Source organism: Leptinotarsa decemlineata, unplaced genomic scaffold, assembly GCF_025532065.1.
Source record: "Leptinotarsa decemlineata unplaced genomic scaffold, Ldec_3_MD MMD2_tig00026328_RagTag_RagTag, whole genome shotgun sequence".
Classification (NCBI taxonomy): domain Eukaryota; kingdom Metazoa; phylum Arthropoda; class Insecta; order Coleoptera; family Chrysomelidae; genus Leptinotarsa; species Leptinotarsa decemlineata.
Genome location: NW_027412688.1, coordinates 19,672,852 through 19,692,988, shown reverse-complemented (window position 1 = coordinate 19,692,988; position 20,137 = coordinate 19,672,852). Strand labels below are relative to the sequence as shown.

Genomic DNA, 20,137 nt, shown 5'->3' with positions numbered 1-20,137 from the left:
CAATCGTAATTATAAATATTCATGATTTCTAATCGAAAATTCTTTATATCGGACCTCACAAACTGTACCGCTTGTTCATCAAATCTGTGAATAAAACACAAATTTCTTCATCTGATTATATGAAGCAAAGTTAATTACTTTTAAAATTATTATTTTCACCTGAAATGATTTATTTTATAAATATATAGTATCCCTCCGATTATCAACTAAACCAACCGCCACTGTTTTATGGTCCAACTTACTTCAAATTTAAAAGAACTCTACATAACCCTTATTACCTGCCACCCCCCTCGACCATAAGTTGTGCAGAAAAGGACAATACGAAACCCGTTTCAAAATACATGTATTGTATTGATATAGGCATGGCAACTCTATGTCTCATTATTACTCTGAGGCACAGATAACAACAACTAAATGAGCCTTTTTCCTGAGAATAGTACAGCAAACGTGTCACGAGAGGCAGCATTAGTAGTAGGGACAAAAAATAAACTATCCACATAGTTATTTACGTAATATTAATTTATTATTAAAAAATATGAATCTGATATAAAAAATTATTTTGTGTTAGTATAATGCCAACAAAATATTGCTGTTTTGCGAATTGTACGTCGGATAATCGATATCCGGAAGAAAACGTGTTTTTTATATCATTTATAAAACCTCATAAAAATGAGGTTAGATGTAAGAAATGGATACATGCTTCGAGGAGTGTGGATTTAACAGTGCAAAAAATAAATAAATATTCATATGTATGCTCTAAACATGAAATGAATAGTACATTTTTCATAGTCAATTACCATTGATTAGAATGAGATATAACCTCAATCGTTTATTAAATTATATTCATTGTATTTAATCAAATTTATTTCATTATCATCTATATTTGATTCATATTTCACTCGGAAATAAATCTAAAATTCATAATTATTTTAAATTTCTTTTATTACAGTTTGAATCTACCGTTACTCGTTTACTAGATATAGTCTGTATAGTAACCTGTCTATTGATTCTCTTTTTTTCCAGTTACTTTTAAATTACGGCATGCAAGCCAACATTTTAATGTTACAACATTGCAATCCTTTACAGTTGCAAATTTTAGTTTTGCTCCAAAAATATTTTCTTCTGTTAAAAACATTCTTTTTTAATTGTACTTTACCATATGTTAATATGAGGAATAAGCAGTGTTTGTCCCAACCGAACTACTAGCGCTGATAGTGAGTGATTTTTCGTACTTCAGGAAAAAGGTTCATTGTAATGATTTCTATTATGATACGTCAATTGTTAGTTTTCATGTTACAAGATGGATAAAAACTTAACTTGGTAATTTTACACGTCACAAAGTAAGATTTTGTTACTGGAGTAACGCTAGAAATAACACTGCTCTGAAGTTTTTTGATGTAACAGGGCTGAATTGACATACATATATAAATGAGACATTAGTGCCATTGATAGATGGCCAAACTAAAAAAATTCTGTAAAAGGGTCAAAATGACCTCCACAAAAACTTTTGATAGGTATGTTGATCTTCATAGTCTGGAGAGTGTGTCTAGATTAATATAAAACTTTGTGACCTCCGAAAACAGATATGACTTTGCTATACAGGGTGTAACATAAGTACGTTAAAATATTCAAGTGACGTATTCCTGAGACAATTTTAAGAAAAAAAGTCTATATGAACTTGTGTCCGAAAATGCTTCGTTTCAGAGATACGGGGTGTTGAAATTGAATGTTTTTGTTCGCTTTTTGAAAATAACTCTTGCAAAAAATAAGTTATTTGCACGAAATTCGGTACCCGGGGTATTTTTGGTGTGGGAAATCATAATTTCGTATTAATATTCATGTAACATCTAGAGGGCGCTGCGTACGCTGTCATTATTTATTAAAAATTACCCTAACTTTTTTGACAGTAAACTTTTGGTACTTTTCATGAAAAAACCTAATTCCCACACCTTTTCCAAGTAAAAAAGGTTCACCTCCTCAACAACGCTGGGGTGATCGTTTTTAAGATATTTACAATTTTCTATATATCGATGCATATTACTCAGCTACTAGGGCGCTAAGTGAAGTTGCTGAGAACATAACAAAAACTAAGTATGTGGTGGATCTCGTCAAAATGAACAACTTTTTCCTATAAAATGTTTAACGAAGAATGGTTCGTTTTCGAAATAAATTGTTGAAAATTTTCAAACCATGGTAGGTTTTTGTCATAAGTTTTTTTGCAATTTAAGTTATTTCCATCAAACTTTATGCGCAGTATACCCGTACAGACTTCTTCTAAACTGAGCATCATCGAACTGCTTATTCAATCCAAATTTTAAAAAATTGTCATAATTCAATTAGAAAGTGCTACATTTCGGAGTTTCTAAAAAAAACAATTCGGAGAAGTACTATGTTATTTATTAGGAAAATAAACATATAAAAATTGAACGAAACAACTATTACAACAACTGTTCAAAGTGACGACCCCCAACAGTAATACAAGCTTCTGTTCTTCTCATCAAAGAATTCCGTACCCGTTGAAAAATGCCCGGAGTGTTTCTTATCGTTTTCAATGGAGCTAGCATAAACTAGTGATTTCAAGTGTCCCCAAAATAAAAAATCGACCGGATTGAGGTCCGGTGACCTCGGGGGCCAATGCTCAGTGCCTTCTCTTCCTATCCATCGTTGGGGATATGCTACGTCTAAAAAATTTCTTGCTATCACACTAAAATGAGCAGGAGCTCCATCGTGCAAGTTATGTGAAGAGATTTTGCAGACTATCCAAGGAAATGCAGTGCTTGCAGATTCCCACCCCGGATCCAGAAACGATTCTCATCGTAACTTTTTACTCATTCATTTTGCAGATCTCGATGTGAGAAGTTCTCTAGAAATTTATATTGTAATTTTGAATAAAATAAATTGTTTTTAAAAACGGTTTTCGACTTCAAAGTTACTTAACTGGCGCAGTCGCTGTAGGATTATTTCGCAGTTCGTTTTCGCGAAGTTCACGGCATCGGGTCCGATTCCGAAAATTGAACGTGAGTTTCAACTCTTTGGCGTTTACTACCTACCTCTGGAGTTCACACGAGGAAGCAGAAGAATCACATCAAAAAGCAGCTCTGAAGTACAAGTAAGTACCGAGTTCCTTTTTTTTCCCTGAATAGGAAAACATTAGATTTAGGCAAACATATATAAGTATTTTTTCTTAATTCTCAAATCCAATCCTGAATAGGATATTACATTGAATAATAACGTAAAATTTTGATGAATCTCGATTCAGAAATTGAAAATTTAATAAATAACTTTAATACTACTGTGGTTTTAGAAGAAACAATGCCTAACGGAAACACAGAACAAATTAACGTTAGTATGCTTAGATTATATGTAGATATGATTACGCCATACGATGGCAATCAAAACGGATTAAGTCAGTTCATTTCAAATTGCGATTTTCTAAATTCTACTTATTCAAATTCAACAGATCCTATTTTCAAGCAATATTTACTGAAGGTCATTCAATCAAAATTAATTGGTAGAGCCAATCTCTTAGTAGGAAGTAGAATAGAGTTAAATAACTGGGCCTTAATTAAAGAGGCGCTCATTCAATGTTTTGGAGATAAGAGAAGTTTGGAGTGTTTAGAACAAGACCTTCTTGTAGCCAGACCTTTCAAAAACGAACAACCATTAGATTTTGCAAAAAGACTACAAGTTCTTCGTAGTCATTTGATTCAAAGAATAAATTCTTATAGTATTCAAGAAATGGATGAAGCAACAAAAATTATTTATAGGCGACAATATCAAGTTATGTCATTGAGAACTCTTATAAGAAATCTCCCGGCTCCCTTACAACAAACAGTTAGATTTAAAAATCCGGACAGTATTGAAACTGCTATTAGTTATATGATAGAAGAAGAAAACTTTTTCTATGCACAAAATAATTTTAGACAACTCAGTAACCAAAACAATTTACCGAAAAATACCCCAGATCGTCCTAGACAGCAAACAACCTATTTGCAAAACCCCATTTCCAATACACAGCAATATTCTCGAACATTCCAATCGAATCAATCAAACCCCCAATACAGCGATACACGCAGACAGTCCCTAACCACCAAATTCCACCTAGTTTTCAGAATTTTCAAAATAACCCAAACAGATTTCCTAGTAAACCCATACCGATCCAACCTAAACCCACTGTCACAAAGTATCCGACAAATAGACAAGTATTCGGTCCCCCCAGAAATGTATTTAAGCCCACCGGACACGTTCCGAATTATAATCCAGAACCAATGTCAACAACTTCAAGGAATACATATAAAACTTCCAATATTCCCAAATTTAATCAATTTAGACCCACGGGTCCTCAAAATTTCCAATCTGAAGAACTTTACCAAATTGACAGTAAAGAAACCTCACCCGAAAATGATGACTATTTTGACGAAACTAATCAAATTGCCCAAAACGAAAATATATACTTCGGTAATACCGAATGCTATGATTACGAATACCCAACACACTACGATAATATCGAAGAAAAAGATACTGAACCCTCTCACCGAAACCGGATGAAAATTTTTGGTCAACATCTCAAACCGATCCCCCTGTATAAACGAGATTTTCTCGGATGCCCACTCAACCGACCTACCGTTCATTGAAATTAAAAATCCGCCTATCAAATTACTAATAGACACCGGTAGTATGAACTCCATATTAAATCCAGCCATTGCAGAAAAATATTTTCCAGAATTTATATACCAAAATCCAACGAAAATCAAAACAGCTATCGGCGAGAAAGAATCCTTATTTAGAGCCGAAATACCGGCCTTTCCTGAATTTAAATCTTCCGATAAAATAAATTTCATATTATTTCAATTTCATAATCAATTTGATGGGTTACTTGGCCTTAACGATATTCGAAATTTAAAATTTTCTATTGATTTTAAAAGAAACCGACTTATTAATGAAAATCTATGCATTCCAATTTTTTATAAGTTGAATAGACAACATTTCACAATCTCAGTGGATTCACATGAAATCGCGGCTATTAAAATTCCTGTTAATTTCTATGAGGGCGATGTCATTATACCCGAGATGAAACTTGACACTCTTTATTTACCGGAAACCTTATCTACAGCGAAACACGGATTTGCAAAGACAGAAATTATAAACAACACTGATACACGAGTTACCGTAGCAATAAAAACACCTATTGAAGTAATTCCTTTAACAGGGTGTCTCAAAGAAAAATTTGAATTTTTTCACGTTGAAAATTTTTTGCCTGAAAATTCAAAAATCACTTTAAAACAAAATATAGAACATCTAATTAGGGTCGATCACTTGAATTTAGAAGAAAAAACAAGCAATTATTAAGCTATGTAAAGAATACACTGATATTTTTCATAAAAGCAATGAGAAACTTTCCTTTACAAATCAAGTTAAACATGCAATTAAAACAACGGACGAAGTCCCGGTCCATTCGAAATCATATCGGTACCCCTTTATTCATAAAGAAGAGGTGCAGAAGCAAATTTCAAGAATGCTAGAAGACGGAATAATACGACCCAGTCAAAGCCCATGGAGTAGTCCAATTCGGGTAGTCCCGAAGAAGACAGACGCAAGTGGTAAACAAAAGTGGCGAATTGTGGTAGACTACAGGAAAGTGAATGAAAAAACTATTGAAGACCGGTATCCCTTACCTAACATTAACGACATTCTGGACAAACTTGGACGTTGCCAATATTTTTCCACACTAGATTTGGCCTCTGGCTTCCACCAGATTGAAATGGACCCCAACTCAGTTTCGAAAACTGCTTTCAGCGTTGAGCAAGGTCACTACGAGTATCTGCGCATGCCTTTTGGTTTGAGGAACGCCCCATCTACATTTCAACGTGTGATGGATGACGTCCTAAGAAATCTTCAAGGAAAAGTCTGCTTAGTTTACATGGACGACATTATTATTTTCAGTTCCAGCCTCGAAGAACATATCGCAAACCTCAAACTAGTATTCCAACGTCTCAGAGAAACCAAACTGAAGATTCAGCTCGATAAATCTGAATTTCTCCGCAAGGATGTGGAATTCCTTGGACATGTAATCACTCCAAATGGAATAAAACCGAATGCGAAGAAAATAGAAGCCATAAAAAAATTCCCCTTGCCAAAAACTGCAAAAGAAATTAAATCCTTTCTCGGACTTTTAGGCTACTACAGGAGATTTATCAAAAACTTTGCCAAAATCACTAAACCATTCACAAAATGTTTGAAAAAAGGTGAAAAAATCGAACACAATCCTGAATTTTTGGAAACTTTCGAACTTTGCAAAAATATCTTGACTAATGACCCAATACTTCAATACCCAGATTTTTCCAAACCATTTAATCTTACGACCGACGCATCAAACTTCGCAATTGGAGCAGTCTTAAGCCAAGGAAAAATCGGAAACGACCTACCAATAGCTTACGCCTCAAGAACACTCAACCCATCTGAGATAAATTACAGCACAATTGAAAAGGAACTTTTAGCTATTGTTTGGGCTGCGAAATACTTCCGCCCATACCTATTTGGAAGGAAATTCAATATTATAAGCGACCATAAACCACTCAAATGGTTGTTTAGTCTTAAAGATCCTAATTCAAAACTTATTCGCTGGAGGCTCAAGTTGGAAGAGTACGATTATGACATCCATTATAAAAGTGGCAAACAAAACACAAATGCTGATGCTCTTTCACGTGTTGAAATAAATGCTATTGAGAACGAATCCATTATTTGCAATCCAGGTGACATCGATGAAGAAATTGAAAATTATATACGGGATGCTTTATTAGGGATAGACCCGAATGAAATTCCACCACCAATCGAGAACAATACTAATAGTCAACCCTTAGACGAGAGACCCAACAACGAAGAAATACAAGAGATCCCGGAAACCCCGTTGAGCAGGAGGTTACCACTGACGAAACGGTCCATTCAAATGCAGAGAATCCTGTTCTTGAAATACCGTATACTGAAAGTGTCACAAATTCATATAATAATCAAATAATAATAAGAAAGATCGATTCTAAAGCTTTCTTTATGATAAAAAGCAAACCTTTCATTTCAAAATCTCGATTGACATTAAACTTCACCAAAAACCTCGAGAAAGAAATTATTGACACCTTCAAAAATTATATTGACCCGAAAAAATTATTCTGTATTTATGTCAAAGAATCAATCGAACATTTTATTCCAACGCTTGTAAGAACACTTCAAAATACATTTAAAAATCATTCCTATCATTTGGTTATTTCAAAGAAATTCGTCAAAGATCTAACAAACTCAGATGAGATAAAAAGAAATTTGAAATACCACCATGAGAGTAAATCTTGCCACCGCGGCATAAACGAAACATTCCAAGCATTAAGAAATAAATATTATTGGCCGAATATGAAAACGGATATCATCCGGTATATAAATGCTTGTGATATCTGCCAACAAGCCAAATATGATAGACACCCTCCGAAAATAAAATACTCCATCACTCTCACACCCACTAAACCTTTCGAAATGATACATATTGATGTATTTCAGATTCTACAGACGAAATTTCTAACAATCTTCGATTCCTTCTCTAAGTACGGACAAGCATACATCTTAAATAGCGTCAACACCGTGAACGTAATAGAAGAACTATACCTTTTCATCACTCATTTTGGCGTACCATGTTCCATTACTTGTGATAGTGGAACCGAATTCAAATCAGAACTCTTTATGGAATTTTGCAAACTTCACAAAATTCAACTTCATGTTACTACCCCACGCAATTCGAACAGTAATAGCCCCGTTGAAAGATTTCACCTATCTCTTCTTGAAAATACTCGCGTCCTGAAACTACAACATCCCAACACACCCATAAAACAACTAGTCCAACTAGCGATTATAGGGTACAATTCGTCAATCCATTCCGTGACAAAATACTCCCCTTACGATGTAGTCTTGGGTAATACAAAATCACTAGACCCTTTTGACTTAACGGACGAACACATAATCAATAACTTCATAAATGACAGGAAAAGTAGGTTGGTTACCCTTTACGAGAACATCCAGAAACGTTGTCAAAATAATAAAGAACGTGTCATCAATAAAAGAAACGAGACTCGCGAAGACCCTGTAGAGTTCACAGAAAATCAAGATGTATTTGTGCAAAATCGCGAAGCTACTCGTAACAAAGCCAAACCTAGACACATTAAAAAACGAGTTTCTAAAGACTTAGGACTCAAAATTAAAACAACAACAGGAGCAATAATTCATAAATCGAAAATAAGAAAACCACCTATTCACTCTCGACGTTCTTTACAGGATGACAGAACGGACCACACCGATCCTAATAGTATCCCTTCGACTTCTCATGATGACCCAGGTAATAACCAGCCAAGAAATTGAAATTCAACAACTCGACACTCCACTCTTACCATTAGAACTCGGAAAATCAAGAATCATTCAAACAAAACATACATTTTTACATTATATTGAAACCCCTCTCTTAAAAATGCAACTCAGAAATATTGAATTTTTCTACGAGAGACTAATAATATCGATCAATAATAAAACTGAATTGGAAAAGGACCAGATCATTCTGAATGATTCGTTTAATCAAGCTAAATATTTCCTAACCACTACAAAAACTAAATTGAGTAATATAATTTCAAGTAATCGCAAAAAACGCGGACTAATTAATGGTCTAGGCATAGCAAGTAAATGGCTTTTTGGAACGTTAGATCATGATGACGAAATTAAATACGATTCACAAATTGAAACACTATTTGAAAATCAAAATTCTCTCAATCATCAAATTAAACTACAGACTTCTCTTAATCAAAAACTGATCAAAAACTACAATGAAACCATAACCGAACTTCACGATAATCAAATCTTATTGAGAGATGAACTTAACCAACTAAGAGAAGAGCTCAATAACCGAACTAATAATCTATATTCTTATTTTGCATCCTTGGGGGCCTTTAGCCAAATAATAGAAAATTGCCAAAGTTTGATAACATTTCTTGACAATTTAGAAAATGCAATCATGTTTGCCAACTTAGGTTATCTCCATCCTTCAGTAATTCCACTTAACGATTTAGTAAGTGCTATCGAACACATGGCCAATATCTATGGTCATAAAAAGATCCTCAAAACTCAAAATGCATACCTTTATTACCAGCTGGCAGGAACTCAAGTAAAAATTGAGAAATACAAAATTATTTTTGCAATACATATACCAATTTGCCTAGAAGACGACTTCCGAACCTATAATCTTATTAGTTTACCATACCAAAATACAATCATCACCCCCTATAAACCTTTCCTCATACTCGGTACCGAATATCACCAGTTTGAAGATAAACCATGCCCTCAAATAGATGGTGTGTTCCTGTGCCAACATCATGACGAAACTATAATCGACACCTGTATTATTGCTCTGATGAAGGACAAAAAACCCAATTGCCTGACGAATGAAGCCATTCTGAATCACCCCATAATAGAAGAAATCAATGACCGATTTCTCCTAATCCTGCCATCCAGTGAATCCGTTATAGCCCAAGCGGATTGCGAGAAAAGAAGTGTACACAGAATCGAAACAAATACTCTTCTGAAAATTCCAGAAGGTTGCAGTGTTGTTGTGAAAAACTTCACCTATAAAAACGAAGAAGAAACTATTTTGGGAAACCCACTTATTCTTCCCAAACTGAGATGGAATATGGTTTCCAAATCTAATGGTGACCAACACGAAAATAAGCCATTGATACTGAAGTCAATCAATTTCCAATCCATACGAGAACTTCAAACAGAAGCCAAGCTACTCCAAACGCCATACCTTAACCAATTAATACACCCAGCAATTTGGAATATACCCGGTGTAACTATATGCGTTCTACTCCTTACCGGATTCGCCATACTTTGGTTTTGGATGAAAAAGAAAAATGGCCATCGCAATACCAACCGACAGAAGGACCCTAAAGAAAACAACCCTTTATCCGTATTGTTTTCTCCTGAGGAGGGAGGAGTTATGTGAAGAGATTTTGCAGACTATCCAAGGAAATGCAGTGCTTGCAGATTCCCACCCCGGATCCAGAAACGATTCTCATCGTAACTTTTTACTCATTCATTTTGCAGATCTCGATGTGAGAAGTTCTCTAGAAATTTATATTGTAATTTTGAATAAAATAAATTGTTTTTAAAAACGGTTTTCGACTTCAAAGTTACTTAACTTGCATAACCCAAGAGTGATTTCGGAGACCAATGGGAACATCTTCCATAAGTTGGGGAAGCTCGTGTTCCAAAAGATGTAGATAAGCATCTCCATTCAAACGTAAGGTGAGAAAATAGGATCCAATTAAATAATTCCCAATTATGCCTACCCATACATTAAAAGATAATTTGTCTTTTAAATGAGTTTGCGTTATCGCATGTGAGTTATCTTCCGCCCAGATGTGGTTGTTATGGAAGTTCATGATACCATTTTTTGAAAAATTAGCCTTATCTGTGAAGTGGATTTTCGATAAAATTTGCGGATATTGTTCGACTTTTCTTTGAAGCCATTGACTAAATTCGATACGTGATTGAAAATCACGTAGCGTAAGTGCCTGGACACGCTGAATATGATAAGGATATAATTGCTATTCCTTTAAAACTCTTTAAACTGTTATGTGACTCACATTTGAAGTTTGACTAATCTTTCTTGTACTTGTCTCTGGATGTTCACTGATTTCTTCGAGAACCGCCTCCTCCAATTCTACAGTTCTTGTAGTCCGTGGCCGTCCTACAGCAGAATTTGTTTCAAAGCTTCCAGATTCGGAAAGTCGCCTGAAAAGATTCGCAAATGTCGCTGCACAAGGAGTCACGCGTTGGGGATACCTTTCCTGATAGACGCGTCCGGCCTCGCTTGAATTTCCGTCAGCCAAGCCGTATGCAAAAATCATATCAGCCATTTCAGCATTCGTAAAGTCGGGCATGGTACCAAAAAATCACTTTAGATACTTTTATAAACAATTAATAGTTAAAAATGTGACAGCGAACTTCTATTTTTATAAACAAACTTTCATAGCCTACTCCATTTAATTAACTTAATTTGCAAGCGGTGAGTGACAAAAATTATTGAAATCAATTTTGGCTATAAAGTAATATGCATCGATATAGAAAATTGTAAATATCTCGAAAACGATCACCTCCAGCGTTGTTGAGGAGGTACTTCTTTTTTACTTGGAAAAGGTGTGGGAATTAGGTTTTTTCATGAAAAGTACCAAAAGTTCACTGTCAAAAAAGTTAGGGCAATCTGAAATAAATAATGACAGCGTACGCAGCGCCCTCTAGATGTTACATGAAAATTAATACGAAATTATGATTTCTACGTCAAAAAAACCCCGGGTACCGAATTTCGTGCAAATAGGTAACTTATTTTCTGTAAGAGTTATTTTCAAAAAGCGAACAAAAAAATTCAATTTCAACACCCCGTATCTCCGAAACGAAGCATTTTCGGACACAAGTTCATAAAGACTTTTTTTCTTAAAATTGTCTCAGGAATACGTCACTTGAATATTTCAACATACTTATGTTACACCCTGTATGTGAGGTGACAGTGAATATTGAGGTTGTAAAGTCGATTTTTGGTATCAGTAAATACCAACAAAAAACAGTTAACTTCGTTACAATTCAACTGACTCTCTTTTTTACCATTCACAAGATTCATATTCGTATCTGAAAAGCCTAAAATAATAGAGAATTGAGCATTACATATGTCAGAGCTATTTTCTGGGTATGTTGGCCGTGGTCTGTAGGTTTTTATACCCGACGTTTCGTGTACGACTACGGCATGAGGTAACAAATGAAGTGCCCTAGTTGTTCTCTCAGCAGATATTACATTACCGAAAAGTGTTTCCGATTTGATTTTATTGATAAATGATATTTTATATATTCAAGGTACCTTTGACTTACACTCGAAGTAAACATATTCCGTCTTCTTGTATGATATATATGAATGATATTCATATGAGTACCATTTTCTGTTTTCTCACAGTAAAAAGTAATGAAAGCTCATTATAAATGCGAAACGATAAGAGAGTGTTCAAACAAAATTTTATGACTTCGCTTCATAATAGGTACTTCACCGGGCCCACCCTATTTTTGTATCACGAACGGGTAGCAAACAAATTTACATGAGGAAATTGAAACATTCCGTTAGAGAAATTGTAGAACCTTCAATCATAACATTCGACGAAGATTCATTGAATTTATCCGATGGTGACACCCTATTTCATGTTTATACCTAATATCTTTTTAAATAAAGACGTCTAATTATCATTATGTGAACATTTTAAATTGAAATGTTGTTTGCTTATATCAGCTGTGGCATATCATAATTAAATCACGGAAATCTATTGTAGCACTTTGTTAGCGTTTTGCATTCATAATGAACATTTATGTATGTTTACCATTACAAAACAGAGTATATATGACTTCCGGTCCATCTGATTTTTCCGAAAGTGCAGAAGGATCACATATTTCTATAATTTGTTTTTTAGAAATTATGACTTTGAAACCCGCAATTTCGACTTTGATTTCAGAATTAAGACTTTCAACTCAAAATTAAAGTCGAAATTTCGATTCTGAACTCGAAATTACGACTTTAATCTTAGAATTTCCGGTTTTAGAGTCATAATTTCTAAGAAACAAATTATAAAAATATGATTTTGCGCTTCCGTATATTTGATACCTACCAAATTTAACAAAATATTAGTGTCTTCTTATATTAGATATCAAACTACTATATCTACGATTCAGAACTCTCAAATACAAATTGGGAAAGAAAAAAGCTGTTGAAGGAAACTCCATCGATAATGAGTAGCTAATTAAAGTAAAGTTGTTCATTCATTATATTTTCAATTGTTTTTCGTTTCTAGTAAGAAAAAGAAGAGGAAATAACCAAGCGGATCTTCCCGTAGATGTTGTTCAAAAATGCATCGGAATTTTTGGCAGATGGCACATGGGTGTATGTCTTATGATATTTTTATGTAAATTTCCGGTCGGATTCCATCAACTGAGCATAATTTTTCTTGCACCACAGCAGGAATTTCGCTGTGCAGAGAATGGGACTATCCAATGTTCACCAGATTGTACCAGTTACGAATATGATACGTATGTATGTTGACATTGTTATTGTATTATCCTGTCTATATTTTGGATACTTTAGCAGTAGACCTGATGAGAAGTTAATGATTCAGTTTTATCGCCTCAAAAAATTCTTGACGCTAAGGTTTTATAGGCTATAAGTTGAAATTCGATACTACCTGCTTTGGAATAAACCAAGTGCTCAAGATAGACGATAAGTTTAAAAGACAATCCGATAATTGAGTATTAGGGTTAGAAACAACAACACTTTACTTAGAAACTGGACTTCAAACTCTTAATAGGCTCGAATTTCTATTGATGATGGCGTTACTAAAATAGCTGATCGGAATAAATGAAATTAATGTGAAGTTAGCCACAGTTTTCTGGCCACACTTTCTGACGTAGGGAATATTTTATGAGGGATAGAGGAGCAAACGCGAGCGGTGTGTAACATTATCCTACGGGAACATCATGTGTTTGTTCTATACAATGCTCAACATAAAGTCATACTCTAACTACAATTGATCCAGTAATCTACCCAGAATATTTCGAATGTCAAAAATTCTTATATTTCACAAAAAGGAAGACATACAAAAGATTATATATATATATACCGGGTCAAAACAATTTGTTTGACCGCAATAGGCGAGGAAAAATAATTTCTCGACGCGATCATCACTTCACTATCAGAAATATTTCGAGTACCAAAAATTTTTGAAATTCACAAAAATAAAGACATACAGATGAAATTATATACAGGGTCTAAATAATTTGTTTGTTTTATTAATAAAAAAGTTCTTATGCATTTATTTGTTTGGCCGTAATAGGCGAGGAAAAAATAATGTCTGAAAAAAATTCAAGCAAAGTATCCGAAATATTTCGAGTGCCAAAAATTAGTAGGCTTCGTAGGAAAGAAGATATATAGAAAGTCATATATACAGAGTCAAATCAATTTGTTTGGCCGTAATAAGCGAAGAGAAAAATAGTGTCTGACAAAACTTCAAGCCAAGTACCCGAAATATTCCGAGTGCCAAAAATAAGTAGGCTTCGTAGGAAAGGAGACATATGGGAAATCATATATACCGGGTCAAATCAATTTGTTTGGCCGTAATAAGCGAAGAAAAAAACTATGTCCGACAACATTTCAAGTGAGATTCTCGAAATATTTCGAGTTTCAAAAACTATTGAGCTATCGATAGAAAAATTAAATATATCCTCGTACTGTAATTACTAGAAAACTGAAAGCGTTGCCACAAAACAAAAAATATTATTGGCAAGACCAAAAAAAAGAACGAATAATTCCGTTATCCAATCCTTTTGGACCCCCGTCGGTAAATCGATAGAAAAATGAAATATATCCTCGTACTATAATTACTCGAAAACTGAAAGCGTTGCCACGAAACAAAAAATACTATTGAAAAGACCATAAAAAATAACGAATAATTCCGTTATCCAATCCTTTTGGACCCCTGTCGGTAAATCGATAGAAAAATGAAATATATCCTCGTACTATAATTACTCGAAAACTGAAAGCGTTTCCACGAAACAAAAAATACTATTGGAAAGACCATAAAAAATAACGAATAATTCCGTTATCCAATCCTTTTGGACCCCTGTCGGCATATCGACAGGAAAATTAAGTATATCCTCGTACTATAAGCACTCGAAAACTGAAGGCTATGCCAAGAAACAAAAAATATCCTTGGAAATTTCACAAAAAAACTCAACTATACAGTAAGCGGATTTTTCCAGAGCCCCGTCAGGACGTGGAAAAATGAAATAAATTTTTCCTTGGAAATACCTTTTCAGGAATGTCGAGATATCAACAATTCTATTTGTAATATATTCAATACAAGCAACATAATTCGCAAATCAATCCAGTAATATCTGATTCTGTTTTTTGTACTGGAATGCAAGATTTGTGGCATGTTCTATTACAATTTATACATTTTTTAGACATGTCGTCGGACGACCTAATAATAACATTTTTTATGTTATTTCTATATTTTATTATGTCTATGTTATTTTGAAGTGATCATTCGTTGACTATATTGTCGAAAAAACATAAAATGAAGGGACCACAACTGAAACCATCCTTTTGTTAATCGTGATTTAATAGCTTACAAGACCAATTTTCGATATTTATCAACCCGTCGTTCAAATCGTTATGAAACTTTAAATATTTCATAAATTTATTCAAATATAAATTTGTTTCTTTAGCACTATATTCTAATGGATTTAAATATGTAAATTATTTTTTTCAAAGTCCACAACGGAAAGGCAAAAATGATGTAGCTGTGGTTTAGGGGTAACGTCTGAATAATTTTGTAAAAGAGGTAGGACAATTTTATTACTATTTATTTGAAAATTTTGAATATCAATATGATTCTCACCAGAAGCGAACAAAAAAATACGAGTAGCCAATAAACATGGAACAATTTGATATTGCATCATTTCTGAATTCAGAATGTTCAAAAATATGTATATTAAAAAATTTGTTGACACTGTTTCGTTGAGAGGATTTGAAAGTCTTCGCTGGTTACTTCTTTGACAATCGTATCAAATCTCTCGAATTCTGCTATAATATAATTTTTTCCAATATCTTTGTAAAATTCGCAGTCTTCTACTAATCCGTTGCTCATTATATTGATATCATTTTCGCTCCTCCATATGTATATTGATGGGTGTTTTGTGACATTTGCCAAATACGGCAACATAAAAATAAAAAAATCTCTACACTTTCTTGCGAATGACTTCCCATGTATTTTTGTCTCTAAAAATGCGTTCAATTTTAATACCTTTGGTGGTGTAAACAATAAAATCACACCAATCCCTATTCGTTACTTCCAAAAGACCTTGAACTTGGAAATAATATTCGTGGAACGTTTTTAATTTTTGGGTAGAGAAGTCATAATAAGAAAGTAGGCCGTTTCTTATGGCGACTTCAGGATCCATATGCTTTATTTTAAAAGGGCACTTCATTTCGATCATACCGTTATTTTCGATTAGTCCATCTGGTGAACCGGCTATGAACTGAAAATCTTGGTGAATGACTGATCCAGCAGTATAACAACAAATACCTTTGATTTTTCATAAGCCAATCTCGCATACTTATCATTTGTTTTTCCGTACGATGTTTGCATTGTCGTAACCTTAGGTTAGGTAGTAATTGTGGTGATAAGTTTTTTGATAGTCGAATCTTTACTACATGTCACAACTTTTCCGAAGAAACATGCCGTTATTCTTTTCTATCTCTCCTCAAACCATTTAGAACTATCGGATTGATTTGTAGTCTTCATTTCGATATGAAGAAGTTCTTCAAACGTTTTTCTATAGTTATTTTCTAAAAATTCAGAACAGAGAGATCGTTCCGGATTCATGTTACCATAGGAGGAGTGAATTGCACCTTTTGAAGCTAGACAGATTCGACAAAGGTATGGATCACTTTTAATTTTTGGAGGGTTATTTTCACAGCAAGCATGAATCCACCCTTCACAATTATCACACCCGTACCAAAGGGCTGTTTCATCTAAATATCCGATACCGCAATAAAGATACGGAGGAATAGTATCGTCAGGTTCTTTTCTGGAACTCAAGATTTTTTTAAATCACTTCCCTCAAAATTGGTTTGATTCAACTTCAATTTTTTTTGCAATATTTCTTTTGAAGCCAAACCCATATCCAATGAATCATCCACTTTACGTTTTGTGGGCTTCTTGGAACCAATATTTTTACTATTCAACCCTTATTTTTCCTCTTTGTAAGCGAAAAGAACATATTTTCTAATTTTTCTTAGGACTCGACTACATTTTTGTCCCATATGTTTCTCAGTATAGTATTTTTGACAATACCAAAAAATCTTTCAACGCGAGCATTATTCTTCCGTTTGCTGCCTTTCATTATTAAAGAACTCCAAAGTGAAACGTAGGGCAAATATTTTTCGAGTACAATATCGGAAAAATTTGTGTTGAAATATATATTGTTTGAATATTTTTCGACGGTATCATGAACAATTGAATCATTCTGTTTTGAAGCAACTTCTTTAAAATATTTAAAAAACGGACCATCTCTATATAAAATACCGCCAGTAGAGGACTCTCCTATCTTAATGATATTATTTGTACCGGTACTACATTCTTCTGCCTCCCACGATTCATAGTCATTACAACATATATTTAATAATGAGGTCAAACATAATTCGTATTGTGGCGTTTCCGTTGGCGAAATCAAAATAATATACAGATTTTTAAACCAATCAACAAATGTTGACCATTCGGTTATTTTGTAAGCTGCCGCTAATATTTGTTTGACGTGTGCTCCAGCGATTTCGTTAGAATAATGTTCATTTATATCCTTAGACATAATACGAAGCATGTGAAAACAACAAATACAAATTTTTACTTTATCTTTGGGAAACGAATGTAATTCATTTGAAATTACTTCGTAAGTGAGAACTAAATAATCCCGAAGACCCATAGAATTCCAGGCGATGGGTATAGCGGTTAAAAACGCGAAGCTAAAATCAACAACGACACATTGGAATACGGACCATTTCTTTGAAGTTGTAGATAGTATATATGATTTATATTTCAAAAGCCAAGAGGCAATTGAACCTGCGTCTTGATCGCATGACACCATTTCAAGAGCAGGACATACTCGATTATTTCTCGGTAATCGAATAACACCAGCATAATAGTACACTCGTTTATCTGATTTAAATGGCTTTCGAATAACTGATCCCGTTGCATCCAAATATAAAGTTTGTCCTCTACTGCAAAGAAATATTTGTTCATTACTCCAAACATATACATGTAGCGGAATTCCAACAGATTTTATGTACTCCGGATGATCCCGTTGCATTAATACCAAATCCAGAATGTCGTCGGAGTCTCTATCATTTTTAGCAATTATTTCTGCCTTAGCTTTTCTGTATACGTCATCCGAATGAACGTCACCTTTATTTTTTGTAATTTCGTAGGTCGACTCCTCTAGAGCCAAAACGTCATTCTGTAATTGATCCAACGGTTTGGATTTCAGCAGGTTATTTTTAACAATTTTCCCTTCGACACCTCTCAGCTGCCAACTTAATGAATCAACATGATTGAAGTCTACCGAAGTACTATAAACTTCGGTGTGATATGAGAGATCTGCTACGAACACATTTTTCAATATAAAGATACACTTCTTACATATCATATGTCGACAATAAGCGTACACCTAGATGGTATCGCTTTTCTTCAGATAACGTTGATGTTTGAAATATACTGGTCACGTATTATTTACAGATTTAATACGTTTGTTGATAACAAATTGATAGAGCCCATCTACAAGTTTTTCATTTTTTACTATCGTTTCGAATTCCCTTTTAGAAAGTAAAAATTCACCTTCTCTGATGGTGCAAAGGTCATAACTTGGTCTTGTAACATCTCTTTTTTCTATATTTTTAGAATCGATTGGTACTATTGACGTTTCTTGAACTCTGCCATATTGGAAATTTGCTCTGAAATTTCCTCCGAATCCGGAGTAACATGGTTCAATAATGACGGAAGTAGTTTACTTCTTTCAGTGTTATTTTTCAATATATATATATATATATATATATATATATATATATATATATATATATATATATATATATATATATATATATATATATATATATATATATATATATATATATATATATATATATATATATATTCATTACGGTCATCATTATCATCGGATTCTTCGAAGATTTTCCGAAACAAGTTATCTTTAGTTTGAAATTGCGGGTCTCTATTATTTTGTGAATCGTTTGCTTCAATTATTTTTTGTTCGGTAATGGGTGTAGAATGGAATACGTTTTTCTCATCAATTTCATAAAATGAATTTGTTGGCGATGAGAATGACGATTGAGCCATTTGGATTTTGATGTCATTACGATAATTTTTGCAAAAAGAATAGAATACTTTAAGATTCTTTATGTTATTTTTTTGGTTCATTATTTCACAAAAACTGAAATGTCTGACCGATAACTATACAAATAATGCATTTACAGAATCATAACCATTCTTAAGAAAATTTAAAATGGGAACCATTCTTATTGTGCGAAAATCGCTTCGTGCGACAACCTTGCTTTTAAATTTGGGAGCAGAAATGTATATAATTTCTCTCATATTGCCAGTGTTTCTTTTGAGTACACGCAATATGGCCTTTCGATATTTACTATTTGTTGAATAAAAAATATGCTGTGCAGCACTCTCAACAATGGAACTGGTTACAACTAAATCTTCCATTGGACTAGTTATTGATTCAGCATTCTTATTAAAGAAATCCACCAAATCCATAATGGGAAATTTATTTTTCTTCGACATTGCCTCGTTAACTAATTTCAAAAATAAAATAATTCTACTAGTTAAAATACTGGTTATACTAAAATACGTACAAGAAATTATCAATAATATACGCAAAACTAAAGAATATTATCTTCAAACTCATAGAGCTCCAACAAATAAATGCAATAAATTATACTGGCTCCGAGTAAAAGATGCTCTGCGATTGTTTAAGTACGGCTGGCACATAAACTGCAAATCCGTTAGTCTGGAAAATGGTCTTGCTTAGGTATATGCATGAAATCGTGACGTCGATAAATCATTAAATAACTCGAAATCCGTTGAGATAATTGAAAAATATTATACGACAAATAATGTTTATCCGACAAAGTTACTTAGGACTGTTGCACGAAAAATTAGTTTTTCCCATATTTTGATCAAACTCCAAATAGCACATTTTTCTCAGCTATTTCTTCGCTTATTACGGCCAAACAAATTGATTTGACCCTCTATATATAACTTTCTGTATATCTTCTTTCAAAGCCTACTAATTTTTGGCACTCGAAGTATTTCGGATACTTTGCTTGAAGTTTTGTCAGACATTATTTTTTTCCTCGTCTATTACGCCCAAACAAATTATTTACATCCTGTATATAATTTCATATGTATGTCTTCATTTTTGCGAAATACAATAAATTTTGGCACTC

General features: G+C 33.7%; 1 protein-coding gene across 3 annotated transcripts in view; it reads left to right on the top strand.

Annotated features, from left to right (window-relative positions):
- The window catches only part of LOC111515562 (organic cation transporter protein-like), a 244,514-nt gene that overhangs the window by 179,968 nt on the left and 44,409 nt on the right, over window positions 1-20,137 (top strand). For all 3 annotated transcript variants that reach the window (XM_074182795.1, XM_074182794.1, XM_074182793.1), the window contains exon 4: window positions 12,909-13,143. In XM_074182795.1, coding sequence (XP_074038896.1) covers window positions 12,909-13,143 — 235 coding nt within the window. The remainder of the gene's footprint in view (window positions 1-12,908; window positions 13,144-20,137) is intronic.